We start from the raw sequence: 15,226 nt of genomic DNA on the forward strand, positions 1-15,226 counted from the left end.
ACGACGAACGAGTCAAACTGTGGAAAACACTTTTACTTCAACAACATTCTGCCTCAAAAATTTCTTTCTTTAGACAAAATATTTTCATCCTCTCACAAATCTACCTCTAAACAGGTAAAAAAAATATTTCAGCCACATACATTTTTCACAAAATACATGTTCTATAATACAGAAAAAGCTCGATTCATAATAAATGTTCATGACATGATACATTTTTACATTCACATCTCCATCATGAAATATCACAGGCATTATTTGGGAGTGTGTGACAAGTTCTGTGATTACAATTCTTAAGATGATTAATGTTGAGTTGGAAGTTCAGTCCTTTCCTCTTAACTTCTTTCCCCTTCCCCTACCCCTCCCCCTTGTGCTTTTCGCTCTGTGGCCTCGTACGCTGCCTTCAAAGACAGATCGGGCAGTAACCATAGCGATTTCTCCAACACCATCGCTGTCCTCTCCAGAGCTGCTGCTGCCGTTGTTCCTGACCTTCTGAGGTAGAGACTTGGTAGACTGAGGGACAGGCTTTACTGGGACGGACTCCTGACTGATGCTGCTCACGTACTTGAGAGATGTAGGCGGAGATTCCACGGTCAGCTCCGTCCCCAGAAACCCTCCTCCTGCCACAGAAGTCTCCGTTTCATTCTCTCCTCCTCCATTCTTTTGATTTTTGCTTGCTGCCTTCCCTTTCTTAGATTTGAGTGGGGACCTCGTGTCCTCCTCACTCTCCTCCTCTCCTCCCTCCCTCTCCTTTCTCTTCAAGCAGGTGACTGCTCGGCGGAGTCGCTCGCTGCGGATCGCCTGCTTTTCCTGTTGCTCCATGCGGAAGAATGAGTCGATCCGCAGCTGAGTCTGAACCCAAACAATGAGAGATAACATATAGTATTAAGAGTTGTGAGATGACAACTCGCTGGATGCAAGCTCTGGGTGGAAGCCTGTGATTGTAGAGAAACCCAGGAAAGGCAGCCCGCCTTAAAAAAACACACTCATTATCATTTGTTAGCCGGGAGTCTGAGATAGCAACCTACGCACTGAAAATAACGAGTTTTGAGATCTGGATTGTGCCATCACACGGTCAAAACACATCTTTGACCTTTTTTTTTAGGTGTTGTTTTAGCAGGAAATTAGCCAGACAGTGAACTTTTGTTTTTAGAGTTCACTTCTAAGTGACATTTGGAAACTCAGCCTAACACTTACTAAAGACCCAAAGAAGGAGAAAGTCCTTCATAGCTACCACGTACAATGGAAGAAGCTGGACATTTAACCATTTATGAAATACTTTAACCTTATAGCTTTTGGCTCACAATTTAAACTGCTTACTGCTTATTTTTTTACTTAACAATTTATGGTAACTCACAGCTAACAGATGTTTATTCATACTTTAAGTTAGCCATTTAGCTGCTTATCCATTAGATACCTTTTGCTAAATATTTCAACTGCTAATGCATTGCATCTACTGTATATAACTATTCCAACAACAACCCCAAACATACAGCCAGAGTGGTGACAAGAGTTTTTTCTGTTTACTGATCTGAGATTTCTCTCAATTACCTGCTGGGTGTTGAGCTGCTTGATCACAGGCTGAAGAGTCTCCTCCGTCTTCCTACTGCTCCAGCCAAAACGACTAAGACAGAACGTGAATGAGCAGTTCAGGAATATTTATACATTCATAAAAACATGCCCACACAAACACTCACACGGTGATGAAAGGATATTCTTTGATCATGTCGAGGTGTGGGCGTCCCCAGCTGAAGGAGCTGTCGGACTGGTCCACAGCAGGTTCCAGGTAAGCCTGAGCCACTGCCGGGTTGGGAAACCCAGGCTGCAGTTTGAGGTCCCGCAATTTCTTTTTCACCTTTGTGTCCCGAGGATCAGACACCAGACGCTTTTTCTCCTGAGCCTCTGACCACCATTTACTAGAGGGAAGGGAAACAATAACCAGATAAATAAAACAGACAACCTGACAAAATGATGCCTTCAGTCACAGCTGTCGCCGTGTTTGTGACTGCACAGTATCCCGTGAAAATATACAACCAAAGATCTTTTGAAAATAATTATAAATAAATCCACCAACGTCCACCAAGCCCAGAATGAAAAACACATACCTGAACTGTGTTAGTGGTTCCATCCCTGGTCCTGGAAACTCATTGAGTATTTCCATGCCAGTCACATACCCGACTCCCGGCACGCCCTCTGTGTAGTCACTTCCAAGCAGGTAAGCCAGATTTATCAGCTTCGTCCTGTCCAGACCTGAGAGAGCCAGAGAGAGAGAGCGAGAGCGAGAGGAGTGAGTGCGGAGGAGAGCGAGATGAAAAGCCTTATGCACTCTTGCGGTCAATTTGTTGACAACCCCGTCACTCAGCACCAACATTAACACCCGTCTCTCACATGTCCAATATTAGCTTATCAGATTCCTGTTGTGATTTTGTCTTCACACCATTTCAACACCTTATTTTCCCATTTCAGGGGGGCCACAAAATAGCAAAATTATTTAATTTGATGGAGAATAAAACGGAATAAATGTGTAGCTCTGCAGTGACATATTACAATACTGCAGCATCAAGGTGTTTCTGCATTCAACTGGATACTGGAGTTACTAGATTTGATAAATTTGATTGGAAATAGGCTGGAATGTCCAACAACTAAGAAAGTCAAGAGAAAAAAACGTACCCCAAATACACCCAAATGCATTTTTGTAGATGTATTTGGTATAATTTGGTATTTGGTAAAAGAAAGAAAAGCAGACCAAATGCATTTTCCATTTCTTGGATCTAATTAAACTATCAAGTGGCAACATGATAAATAATAAGAAGACATTTGTTGGTGACTGATAGCAAGCACTGACCCAGTTGGTTCTGCAGATCACTGAACTGGTAGTGTTCGACGTATTTGTCCTGGCTGAAGAAGTTTTTGTACACGTGCCGCCCTCCGAACAGCCACACATCCGAGTCGTCTGTGATGGTCCCGTGAGTCTGGTCGGCACGGTCGAGTGCTGCACACTGAGCCTCGGCCTCCGTCGGAGCCATCAGGAACGGCACGCCAAACAGCCGCAGCAGCTCCTGGTTTCAAACAGGACAAAGTCACTTCTTATAAACAAAAAAAACAAAAAAAACCCAACTGTATCTCACAACACTTGACAAGTGTCTGGTGGCTTGTGTCTATCTGCAACCCTTATTGGCTATACTGTCATTATATCATGTTATTTTAGACGCCTATTCTTCTATTTTTATTCTTCTTTACTACTGATTTCAAGATTTCAATACTGGTGATTCCTTTCATTGGGGATTAATAAAGATTAGGCACTTAGGAGGTTTTATATGAGCGGTGATTTTATGACGGAGAAAATGCTAACAGCCTGTGACATTTCAGAGTGCGAGTGAGTACACGTACACACACACACGTACACACACACACACACGTGCACACACGTACTACACACACACACATCCAAAAGTTTGTGATGTAATACTAACTGCATGTCTTGGCTCTGTGTGGGAATGTGGGAATGTTTGGCAGTGAAATGTATCCCCCAGTTAGTCCTACACCTGCTCTGGGTTGTCATATCACAGTGACAGTGAGTGTATGCTTATGATTATTTACGTGTTCATTTTTACTTTATTTTAACAATCAATCCTTTCTAAAAAAAGCTCCTTCATCAGGCTTTTTCTTAAGGATGTGTCCATATGTGTTGATGTGATTCTATTGGGCCTTTGGCTCACCTGGCTCTCCAGGTACATCTGTCCGGTGACTGAGTTCGCCATCCTCTCCTGCTGCTGCCTCTGCTCCCTCAGGTTGCTCTGCTCAACCTGCAGAGAGCTCTCCAGAGCCTCCAGCTCCTCCTGCAGCACAACAAGTGCATTTCCTTTCATTAAACACTTGGGAGCGTACTAGATAAAATACACAGAATCACACACACAAACAACACCACGTGGAAACGAGATGTAAGCAGTTGGTGCTTCCTCACCTCTGGTCAATAAAATATCCGAAATTAGGGAACATTGATCTTCAAAGTTTCCGTAAGTCTGGGATAATATCTTCAAATTCCACACTGGGTAATGTCACGTAATTTAGCGAAGAAAATGACTTCATGGATTATCGAAATGGTTGAAGATTAATTTTCTTGCAATCGATTAAACTGACAGAAATACTCACCATATCCAAGTGTTGCCATTCATTGGCCGCTCGAGTTGAGCCAGACGCTGTCTCTGTTCCTTCCTTCAGCTCTTTCTCTTCCTTCTGTCTCTGTTTGTCCTCATCTTCCTCTAAGTTCAGAGGAGCAGCTGGAGCCTCCGTCAAACTTTCCTCTGGGTTTTCTTTCTTCTTGCTCTCACCTTCGTCGACTTCGCCCGAACATCCTTTCTCTCGAATTTTCGAACCATCTGCATCCTCCTCTATATTTTCTTCTCCTGAGACCTCGATGAAGCTCTCTGATGAAACACATAGCACAGCAACATTTTTAACATCTACTTTTTAAGAAAGGATGAATGAGTGTGATCTGACTGGCTTTTTACCTTCCGACTCGCTCTCCTCGCTGCCCCCCGACTCCACATCATCTCCCTTCCTTTCCTCCAGAAGCTCAGTGGACGTGTTACTCCTCTGCTCTACCAGTACAGGTTGACGTTCAGTCGCTGCACTGAGAGGTTTTACAAATAGCTGAGCAGAAAGGTTGATGGGTAGTGTGATTTGACTAGAAGCAGCAGCCTGTGGTTGAACCAAATCGTCTTTCTTTGTGATCAGTCCGTGCTCTGAATCTATTCTCTCCAGTTCAACTCGTTTCTCTGTCTGCCCACGACTTCCTGTCCTGATATCCTCTGTCAGCTTTGCAGGTTTCTGCAGCACTGCAAGGTGAAGAGCTTTATTTCTCTGACCAATCACTTCCTCCATCTCTTCTTCAGAAATGCTAACAAACAAACTGTCTTTCACATGCAGACTTTGACCTCTCGAGTTCCCTTTAGAGTCTGAATTTTCATTAGGTGAAGACTTTGCATCATCAGGTTCGGCCTCTTCGTCTGAGCTGCTGATGACCAACTGTGGCACAGGATGATGACTCTTTGCCTGCAGTTTGGTGGATGTGTTACTGAGTAAAGTTCTGTGTTCAGCTGCACCGTCTTCCTCCTCAGCCATAGCTTTTTGGATTGCGAGCAGAGTACGTGGAGACACACTACCATCCATCTTATCGCGGTCAACCGTCTCCTCATCTGAGCTGTCGTTCATTGCAGCCCGGATCGCCTTGAGTGTGCGAGGGGACGGCGGTGACGTGTCTCCCTGAGATGGTTTTGATGTTGAGCACTTGGCATCTTCTGAGGAGTGACTTGGCACTTCCTCCTCTCCCTCACAAACAGTATGCCACAGGGGCTCGGGTCTGTCTGCTGCTCGTCTTTTAGAGCCTGACAGGGAGCTGCCAGACCAGGCCGGTGCTGCAGGTTGGCTCTCGGTGGCTGTCGCGGTCTTACTTTTTGCGGAGCCTAGGTAGGGAAAAGTGTAGTGGTGTGTTAAATTTATAAATTAAGTCTTTTTTTTACCAAAGAAACCATTCCACAAATCATGCAACCTTTTCTGTACAACTTCTGTCTAAAACACCCCTGCTTTCCATCAATTTAGAAATGGCAACAAATCCAACGTGACTGTTTTAATACAGTGGAGAGCACATTGACCATACAGTTTTTTTAATGCGCTCAAGTAATGAGAGAACTAATTATTGACAATTATCCAGTGAAAAATTGAAAAAATACTTTGACCTTTGAGTGCACACATGATCGCCGCTGCCTCACCTTTAATCAGAATATAGTGGGAATTGTCTTCTGAAACCAGTCGACGAGCCTCCACGCTGTGATTCTGCCCATCCTGTTGGGAGAGCTGTGGGGCACTGCCGGCACTTTGCTCGCTCATCTCTTTCTCCACACCCTCCAGACGCTGGTTCAGGTGGTTCCTCTGCAGCAGGCCGGCCAACTGGTACTGGGAAAAGTCTCCTGACCGCTAAGTGGGGGTAGAGAGGAGTCCGCGTTGAGATGAGCCGACAGGTGAGCTTGAGAGTTTGAATGAGAACGAACTTTACCTCCGGAGGTTTGTGGTACATGGTCCGCCGTCTTTTGGAAAGGTCCTTCATGTCTTTGAGGATCTCATGTTTCATTTCAGGGGGCAGGCTGGCAAACTCCTCTGAGTTGATGTCCATCGAGTTGGGGTCTTCATACAGTTCTCCCTGAAACACAGTGAAGGAGGAGTCTGGCTTCAAAGATAAAGTATTATAGAGGGCGTTTCTCATAAAGACAGTGAGTGATAAAGTCAAACAACATAAGAACATATGTGACTAATTTGAGGATTTGTTTTGGAATGTGACTCGAAATACTTTCATAAGATTATGACGGTTAGTAGTTTTTTACTAATAAAATTAAATTACCAGATAATATGTTGTCCCTCTTAACATTATACTGATGTATCTCTCAAACACAAAGCATTTAGAGATTTATTATTAGGTGGTGGTGTTATATAATTTGATGCTCCTATGTGATCATTTTACCTGATACACGTGAGAACTGTCCGCTCCGTCCCACTCTTTTTCTTCCTCCTCCTCTGAACTGCAAGCAGATTAACAAGTGAAATAACAATGAATCTTTGCCTCCTTCCTATTTGACAAAAGATGGCTGTAAAACTCTGCAGATATTAGGACTGAATAACTTGCCACTTGATCCACAATAACTAGTGAATCATTACCTTTCCGAGGCCTGATCTGATCTGATTTCGTCCTTCTCCTCTGCAGGCGGTAGTGCTGGTAGAACATAAATATCGTCCACCTCATTTCTCTTCACACTGGAGAGGCTAGGTAGAGGATCATGACTGTGGCAGGAAAAAACAAACAAAACCCTCTGAGATTATGACGATTACAATGTTTATGTAGACTGATGTTTATTTTCTTTGCCATCCCTCCACTTGTACATCTCCACATTCCATTACCTGCGGTCTCCAAGGGCAGCTTTGATAGCTTGTCTCTTAAGGAAAGTCCTGAGGAGTTTTTCATTGGTCTGTTTGGACTCACGGCTCAACTCCTCCTTCCTCTGCCTCCTCAGAGTCTGCAGGGGAGCCATTAATAGCCTAAATCTGCTGTTTTCAAAAAACATTTACATGGAACGTTGGAACGAGACATGTGTCTCCAGCACATCGCTGGGCCTACCAGAGTCTGCTTCTTCAGCAGCGGCGCGTCCCCATCAAACACAAAGACTGGCCGGATGCGGAAGAACAGCAGCTTGCAGATTCGGTGGAAGAGAGTGAGGAGGTGGGCGTTCTGGACACTGTTGCCTTCTCGGTCCCTCACCCCCTTCACGGCCTGGTTCAGCCATATGCTGATGTCTGGAGGAGTCTGGTTAAGGTTAAAGCTCTGTCATAAGACTGTCAGCTATCTGACAGAGAGACAGCAGACCGTGGTGAAATAACTTTTTATTATTTAGTTTGTGTCTTAATACACAGTGTCACCTTGTGTGCTCCGTGCTCCATTAATATATAGACCATTAATAAATTACTGTTGAAATGACCACCATTGTTGTTTAAATACTACTACACAATTAAGGATTATTTTCATGTATAAAGGCTATTTCGAATGCTAATATGTGATTCATTCAATTTACATGTATGTTTTAATAGAGAATAATGACAAATAGCTTTCATGTGATGTGATGACTTCACATCAATACAAATAAGATAAACCCCATTCATATTGAGTTTTAGTTTTTTTTAAAAGTATATATATATATATATATAAATTAATGCTATTTTGTTTCAATAGCTCAGGCGATCAGCAGGTGAGGATACCGACAGCCAGGATCTTCCCCTCCAGAGTCTCCGGGTTGGTGGGTTTCCCTGTGCTCTCCAGCAGCCTCCACAGTCCGTGCACTCCCATGACGACTGCAACAACACTCTCCCAAAATATGGTGTATTTAAAAAACCCGCAACGCTTAAATAAATCGACAGTGTTCGACTAATTAGAGCATTTTATCAAATTGTTCTCTAACCACTAACGTTCCCCGGTGCGGCGCTTTAACATTCGCTGTAACAGTATTTTTTTGTCCGTAGAGAAAATATTTACAACGCGCTAAGGTTCCGCTTAGTTTCATGTCGGCTCGTATTTGGCTGTTACACCACCGGTTTGAGGCAGCATCCACTTTCCACGTTTGTGGGCTTTTCCCCCCCTGGATTAGTCTGTCAGGCGTTGTTGTAGAGCGCTGTTGCTTCGACAAATTAGACTTGTTATAGTTAATGTTAGAAATCGTTGGAAGGTTATAATCTTAATTTTGGCGTTTTGAGCTATATAGAAAATTCTGACCAGCAAGAAAGGCAGGGCGGGGGTCCCGGTCGGCTTTCGACAGGAAGTTTTGCCTGGGAGGAAAATCCGGGGCGAAAACAATCTCTCTCTGCTCTTCCGATGCCAACTGTGTCCGGTGACAAAACACAACATCGTTCTGCTGCTTACAGCGATTCAATCGAGGAAACTGGATCCATTCTACCCGGTATGATACCAAACAAATTATCTGAATTCAATATATATTCATATATATATATATATATATGTAGGCATATATATATGCCTACATCGTTTAATTTACCGCAACTTGAAGAGGGGAACTGTGTTTACGTTAGCCACGCTAGCCCCGGACACGGTGTAACGTTATAACCGCCGCCGTTAGCCCTGAACTCTGACCAGCCGCCCTCTGTGGTTACTGTCGTGATCACTGAATGGTACAACATGTTGACAACAAAACACCTTTTCTCTTTGTAAAACCAGCACAGGACGGAGTTTCCAGGGTTTCGGTGAAACTCCCCCGGCTTCTTCTCTGTCAGCCGCCGCCGCCTCCACCATGACTGCAGCTGTGAGAGGTTCGTATTGTTTTCTTACAATCTCCTGCGGTTTACGTTTCACCAACGAGTATTTACATGTTCTGCTTGATAAAACGTTCTGATTTCTCTGGGTTTGGGATCAGATCGTTCCAGATATACTCTCACCAAACCTCTTCCAGTCTCCCTTTGCTGGTTATTATTCAGGTTACATAGTGTAAAGGCCAATAAGCAGGCGACTGACTCCTTATCCAGCCTGTACAGTTATCCTCTTTAGACTGAGACTAATGGGTTCAAACGTATTGCTTATACCTATACACATTTGTAAACTTGTTTTCATTCACAATTAGAAAGGAAGGACAAGACATTCGTTATTCAAGACTATACAAGCTTCGAAGACACGGCTGATGAGGTTTAGTGTTCGTAAAATCAGATTTAAGAAACTTTCTTTTGGCTGTTTTCTACATTCTTTGGGGTGGTGCAGAAGAAGCCCATGCTTGACATGCAGGATGAGGAATGGGCTCGGGAAACAAAAAGTCTAATAAGTTTACTGATTATTATTCAGGTTACATACAGTGTGGCTTGTGTAAAGGCCAATAAGCAGGCGACTGACTTCTTTTCCAGTCTGTATGGTTATCCTCTTTAGACTGAGACTAATGTGTTTAAACTTATTTGCAGATAATAGAGAGTATATTAATAGGCAACTATTAATAATTTTTCAATAAAAAAAACAACTAGCAGAAACTTGCTGGTTTCACCCTCTCAGGGGTAACACCTTGCCGCTTTAGTCAGTAGTGATTGAAATGTGGCAAATGGAGAGAGAGTCCGCAATGTATATATGCATTGTCTGTCATGGCGTAGATGTGTCATAATACATGTGATCATACATGTCGGTCTATGTCGCTTTAAAAATGCATTTAGTTGTTTGTTGACTCAGGGTATTTAAGGAGTAAATTAAATATTCTATTCCTTACCATACATATGCCTGAGATACAGCATGTCCAACACTACACAATATATGACACATGCATCCCCTTAAATGTACACAACTGGACCCCATATAGTTAGAGCCGTCCTATTTTGAGAGGACCACTCAAGATTAACTTTAAGTGCAAAGTGTAAACATGGCCTCATTCCCTTCTTGTAGGTACTGCCATTGTGCCTGTCCGAGGGGCCGGCGATGGCATGGAAACTAAAAAAACACCGGCAATCCTGGAAGTCAACACGGATACACTGCCATCAGGTCCATCTGAAGTTCCACTCTTGAAGTTGGCTAGCCCAAAACACAGCCCAAAGTCTACCCACTCTGCTGCACCACGGCCGCCGGGGGTGCTCCACCTGGGCAAGGTGAGTCGGGAGGCCTGCACAGAGGTGGAGGCTGTGAGGATCATCGTCCCGCGTTCTGCTATTAGCCGCAGCAGCCGCACAGGACCTGCTGAGGGTAAAGGGGATTCAGGGCAACAGGCGGAGGAGCAGGGATCTCCTCCGCTGCCTCTGGTGGAGGACTGGAGAGGACAGATGGAGAAGCTGCAGAACTCTGAACGCAGGCTGCTGCAGGACAAAGAAGGGCTTTCTAATCAGCTCCGTGTGCAGACGGAGGTAAGACATCAATCAAAGTTTCATTTTATTTAGAAATGAGACATATTAAGCTCTGTAGAGCCAGGTGTATCGTTGTCTCATATCTTAAAGCGTGCAGGATATATATGGATAAGTTGAACACTATAGCGTAGTTGGTGCAGGGTAATCATGCTCCTTATTGTCAACAAGGCCGCTGTATTTCTTTTTCTCATCTTTTCAGTGAAGTGCTTTTAAATAAATATAAAAGAATCTGTTAATTTCTTCACCTATGTAAGTATTTCTGTATCTCCTTTCATTCCAGGTGAACCGTGAGCTAAAGAAACTCTTGGTGGCGTCGGTGGGTGATGACCTTCAGTACCACTTTGAGCGCCTGTCACGGGAGAAGAACCAGCTGATCCTGGAGAACGAAGCTCTAGGCCGAATTCTGGCGCACACTGCAGAGCAGCTGGAGCGAATGAGTATTCAGTGTGATGTTTGGAGGAGCAAGTTCCTGGCCAGCAGGTATGAATGGGACAAAGTTGCTGTTGGACAAATAGAAAAGGTCCGAAAATGAAAAGAGAATAAACATGCTAAATAAACACTTGAATCAATGCTGCCTCTTCAGAGTCATGGCAGAGGAGCTGACGAACGCCAGAGCGGCGCTACAGAGACAGACCAGAGAGGCACAAGGAGCAATTCAGGATCTGCTCCTCGAGAGAGAGGAGTTCTCCGGGGACATGGTTCTCACTCACAGGTAACATATCTACTGATCCATAACAGTTTACGTAAATTATTTCATCTAATAGCTCACAATTTAAAAAGTCCTAAAGATGTACTGAAACAACACAGTTAGAGACACCTATGTTAAAATAATATTTATTATTAATTGATGGAAATGAATATGAAACTGTCAAAAAATCTGTGCAGTAAGGATTCTGCTGGGAAAAATGTATTCCCCCTTGCACAACAATAGATGAGCTTTATTACACAAAACTGAGAGGGATCCATATGAACACTACTTGAATGTAAAGTTAATTAATCTACTGATACAAGTACAATTTCATCAGCGCTCCATTTCAGAATAATACGTTTGTTTGTCGGGTATAAATAAAGAGCCAGAGTTGACACCTTCAGTCATGACGACCGAGTCTAGGTGCTGATGTTGCTTTCTTTTCTTGTCGTCAGATCTCTGGAGCAGCTCCTGGTGTCTCTGCAGTGGGGCAGACAGCAGACCTATTACCCCAGCGCACAGCCCCTCAGCACAAGAGAGCTGGCGGCAGCCAATCACAAACTATCAGACGCAATCAACTGCCACTTGCTGGGCAACACCAGAAGCAACAGCAGCATCGGCAACAACAACAACAGCAGTGTGGTGAAGAGCGGCACTGCAACAGCCGAGGAGCTCTGCAGCACACCGGCCGAGAAGATGGCTGAGAAGGTTTGAACTCCATTATCCTTGTGCAAATCTGACCATTTTATAATATTTAGTCATAAAAGAATCAAGAGGTTCACAAATCTGTTGTCTCTTTTCTGTGTTAGGTGCTGAAGATTTTAGATCCAATTACCAGTTCAGAAAACATGACCGATCCTCCGCTTAGTGACTCCACCCCATCAAACTTCCTCGGCAACAAAAAGAGCATTGGCAGGTTTCACCCGTATACCCGCTATGAGAACATCACCTTCAACTGCTGCGAGCGCTGCACGGGAGACATCCTGGTGCTGTAGAGGTCAAGGAGCGGCCCTGTCTGATGCCAGTGCAGCATTGGAGCTTATTTCAACTGGTCTGAACAGGAAGGCACTCCGGAGGATGTTGCTGCTTTTTGGTTAGCCGATTGAAAAGTGCAACATCTGCGCCAGCAAACATTTTTGCTAGTACAACGCATTTCACTTTTTCAAAAAGTGGTTTTAAACCTGTATCAACTTGATGTTTTTTTGTTTGGTTTTTTTAAAGAAAATTTAGTAATTTTTGTTCAGATATCATATGACAGTTGCATTTCCAGAGCCTGGTTTAAACTATAGAAAATAATATTTATTGCTGGGTTGTGAGGTCAAGATTGAGTCAGTGTTACATGGTGAACAGACAGTTAAGGTGTCTGCTTATTTATATTTGACCACTTGGCTTGTGTTTTTTATGTTTTATTGACATATTCTTACATTCATTAGTTAGTGTGCACCTCAAATGGTATGTCATGCAGAAGTGAGTCTGAGGTTTTACCGGACAAGTTGTAAATGCACATGTGACTGTGCAATAACAAAAATAATGATTCCCAGTTACTCTATGATGGTGCTATCATGTTTCAAAAACACTGTATTAATGTATTTTGTATATTGCATGCTGAAAAGGCATTATAATATACATTAAAATGTTTTGGGAGTGTATTAACGGTACTAGAATTGATTATTATTGTGCAACAGTATCCTTAATAAAAAGGTCTTCTATTGTCAAATAGTAGCACACGTGCGAACAGACATTTTTTAAAGTTTGATTTTGTTTAAAAGAAAAATAAGAGGCAATATTTTTCTGATGTAGTATTGTTTGATTTGTTTTCTTTGCATCCTCATGTTTATTTGGGTGATATTTTGGTAATTTAATTAGAAAAACAGGACAGTTTTTTGCCTCAGAATACAGTACTATGAAATGACCTAATATATCGCACCGTTTTGTCACTTGTCATAATTCACCTGTATGTCAAGTGATGGACGATAAAAATCGCAGTGAAAGTGCATCATGAAAATATTAATCTATCATTTGTACATCAAATCCAAAATAAAGACCAAAGTAGTTTCTACCATTTTCAAAATGTCTTGTTCTTGACCCGTTATTAACCCTGTATTGGAGCTCAGTCAAAGCACTAAAAAGCATCAATTACAACATTTTATTCAACTTTTTATTTTTACATTTCCTCATACAAGATGTTAACACTTCATTATTATACCAGGTTACAATTTTTAATGACTTCAGTTGTCATCCCACCTCATTTTGTTTTTGTCTGCCTTTGTTCTTCCCTCCATATTGCTCTTAAACGATGTCCGTTCCCTGGTTGCAGCAGGTTTGCTCTCTCTGTCATCGGGCAGACCAGACATTCTGTCTCTGCCAGTGACCCGAGGATCTTTCTGTGACCTGTACAGACTTTGGTCCACATTTTTAAATGTCCTTTCTCCAAATCTTAACGGTCTGTCTCCTTCCTCTCTTGGTCTATGATTCGTCACTCCCCTGATTCTGTTATGGATTGTCTCTTTTTGCGTCTGATGTTGCTGGAAGCCGTCATGTTTCCTCTTTGGCACGAACTTCAACGCCTCCTCCCATTTACCTGTATCCTTGATAGTGAGCATGATGCGGATCATCTGGTCCAGAGTCAGATTTTTGGCTCCTATCTCCCATTGGAGGAACTCGTCCAGCGGTAAACGGGCTGTGGCCAAGTTCAGGCGCTTTGCGTTGGCCAGTGACAAGCCTGACTGGATGGACCGATCTACCATAGATCCAATGATGTAGACCTTGGAGGGGTCAAAGGTGCGGAGGACATTGCGGGAGTCTGCGGTGAGGTACACGAGCCGCTCACGAGGGAACAGGTCGACATGCTGGCGGTCGGTGCTGGTAATGAGCAGTCGGTCCCAGGTCTCTGCACCGTATCGTTTGAGCAGCTCCTTCTCGTAGGCCCCACCTGGCTGCAGGTTGCAAAAGTGGAGGTGGTAGGGCTCAGTGGCCCGCCGGTTCCACGCCTCCACCTCCATCAGCTGGGACACTGTGTTCTCCACCTCCCGTCTCGACATGTAGGAGTCATAGCTCATGTCGAACACCAGCGACTGATTGAACAGCATGGCCTGGGCGCTCCTCCAGGCCAGCAGCTTGTCCAGGGAGCGGTCCCAGAACCGGAGGAGGAACGTGTTTCCCATTTCCTCCTTATCTGTGACCTGTTCTCTCTTTTGCTCCAGGAAGGCCTCCCTCTCCACCTTCTTCCTCTGCTGCCTCTCCTTGTGGGTCCTTTTGAGGCCCTCCTTGATGGCCAGGAACTTCAAGTACTTCTTCCTGGACGACTTGGTGGTGAGCCCCGCCAGCGTCTCAACCTGCTCATCAGTCATCTCTTGAGGTACGAGCTTCCCAGCATGCCGCCACATCACAACCAGATCCCTGGTTGCCTCAAGTGAAGCAACTCCCGGTTCCGTGAGGTTTTCATCATCACTTACGTCCTCTTCCTCATCAGCTTGTTGTTTCCTTTCTGGTGCAGCTTTTGATCTCATCACAAGTTTCCATTTGTCCAAGTCTATTGTCTCTACTTCCTCGGACTTCTTTCCTTCGGGATGGAGCGCGTCTTTCCACACCGGGCTCCCGGCGCTGAAGTGGCGGCGGGAGGGGGTTGATCGGTGACTGCTGACTGGGAGAAAACCCACGAGCTGCCGCTTGGTGACACAAGATGCCACGAAGTGACTGCATCTGTAGAGTTCATGTAAACGCAGGGAGGCGAGGAGCCGCAACATCGCGATGATTGAACTGCAGCTGAACTAGGAAATGAAGACAGCCACTACGACTCGAAGAGACTTAAACGGCACACAGGGAGTTAGCGAAGAGGATATGGCTTCCATTTTATACAAAATACCATAAGTTGTAGCTGAACATCGTCTCATGTCGTAAATATTCCTTATCTTAACCTAACATGTCTCTGCGTCCATGCTTGTCAATATATGGGAGAAGGTCACGTTGCCACACGGCGTCTCACTATAATATGTCGTAGTGAAATGACGCTGCTTGTCTGTTTTTTCATTTTAATCTTGTTTACTATTTTAAACGTTTACACAGATTAAATGTCATACAGTTTTAAATTTCTTCTAAGAACCGATATTTAAAAAAAAT

General features: G+C 43.9%; 3 protein-coding genes across 3 annotated transcripts; 1 reads left to right on the top strand and 2 right to left on the bottom strand.

Moving 5' to 3' along the window:
• Positions 1-12: 12 nt before the first annotated feature.
• Positions 13-8,136, bottom strand: ercc5 (excision repair cross-complementation group 5). Its single transcript, XM_035629282.2, has 15 exons — positions 7,801-8,136; positions 7,166-7,341; positions 6,949-7,064; positions 6,709-6,831; positions 6,515-6,572; positions 6,053-6,196; positions 5,769-5,973; positions 4,509-5,462; positions 4,150-4,424; positions 3,717-3,836; positions 2,843-3,056; positions 2,103-2,247; positions 1,713-1,913; positions 1,549-1,633; positions 13-849 (listed from the first exon to the last, which is right to left on the bottom strand). The coding sequence occupies exons 1-15, from the start codon at positions 7,886-7,888 to the stop codon at positions 319-321; spliced, it is 3,435 nt and encodes a 1,144-aa protein (XP_035485175.1). The 5' UTR covers positions 7,889-8,136; the 3' UTR covers positions 13-318.
• Positions 8,137-8,342: 206 nt separating this feature from the next.
• blzf1 (basic leucine zipper nuclear factor 1) lies at positions 8,343-13,173 on the top strand. The gene is made up of 7 exons (XM_035629289.2): positions 8,343-8,495; positions 8,771-8,862; positions 9,968-10,419; positions 10,700-10,899; positions 11,003-11,131; positions 11,563-11,815; positions 11,917-13,173. Exons 2-7 carry the CDS (start codon positions 8,844-8,846, stop codon positions 12,100-12,102), a joined length of 1,239 nt encoding a protein of 412 aa, XP_035485182.2. The 5' UTR covers positions 8,343-8,495; positions 8,771-8,843; the 3' UTR covers positions 12,103-13,173.
• Positions 13,174-13,251: 78 nt separating this feature from the next.
• On the bottom strand, positions 13,252-15,107 carry trmt10c (tRNA methyltransferase 10C, mitochondrial RNase P subunit). Its single transcript, XM_035629286.2, has one exon. It carries the CDS (start codon positions 14,851-14,853, stop codon positions 13,336-13,338), a length of 1,518 nt encoding a protein of 505 aa, XP_035485179.1. The 5' UTR covers positions 14,854-15,107; the 3' UTR covers positions 13,252-13,335.
• Positions 15,108-15,226: the final 119 nt, after the last annotated feature.

The sequence above is a fragment of the Scophthalmus maximus genome, chromosome 4, assembly GCF_022379125.1.
Source record: "Scophthalmus maximus strain ysfricsl-2021 chromosome 4, ASM2237912v1, whole genome shotgun sequence".
Lineage (NCBI taxonomy): Eukaryota > Metazoa > Chordata > Actinopteri > Pleuronectiformes > Scophthalmidae > Scophthalmus > Scophthalmus maximus.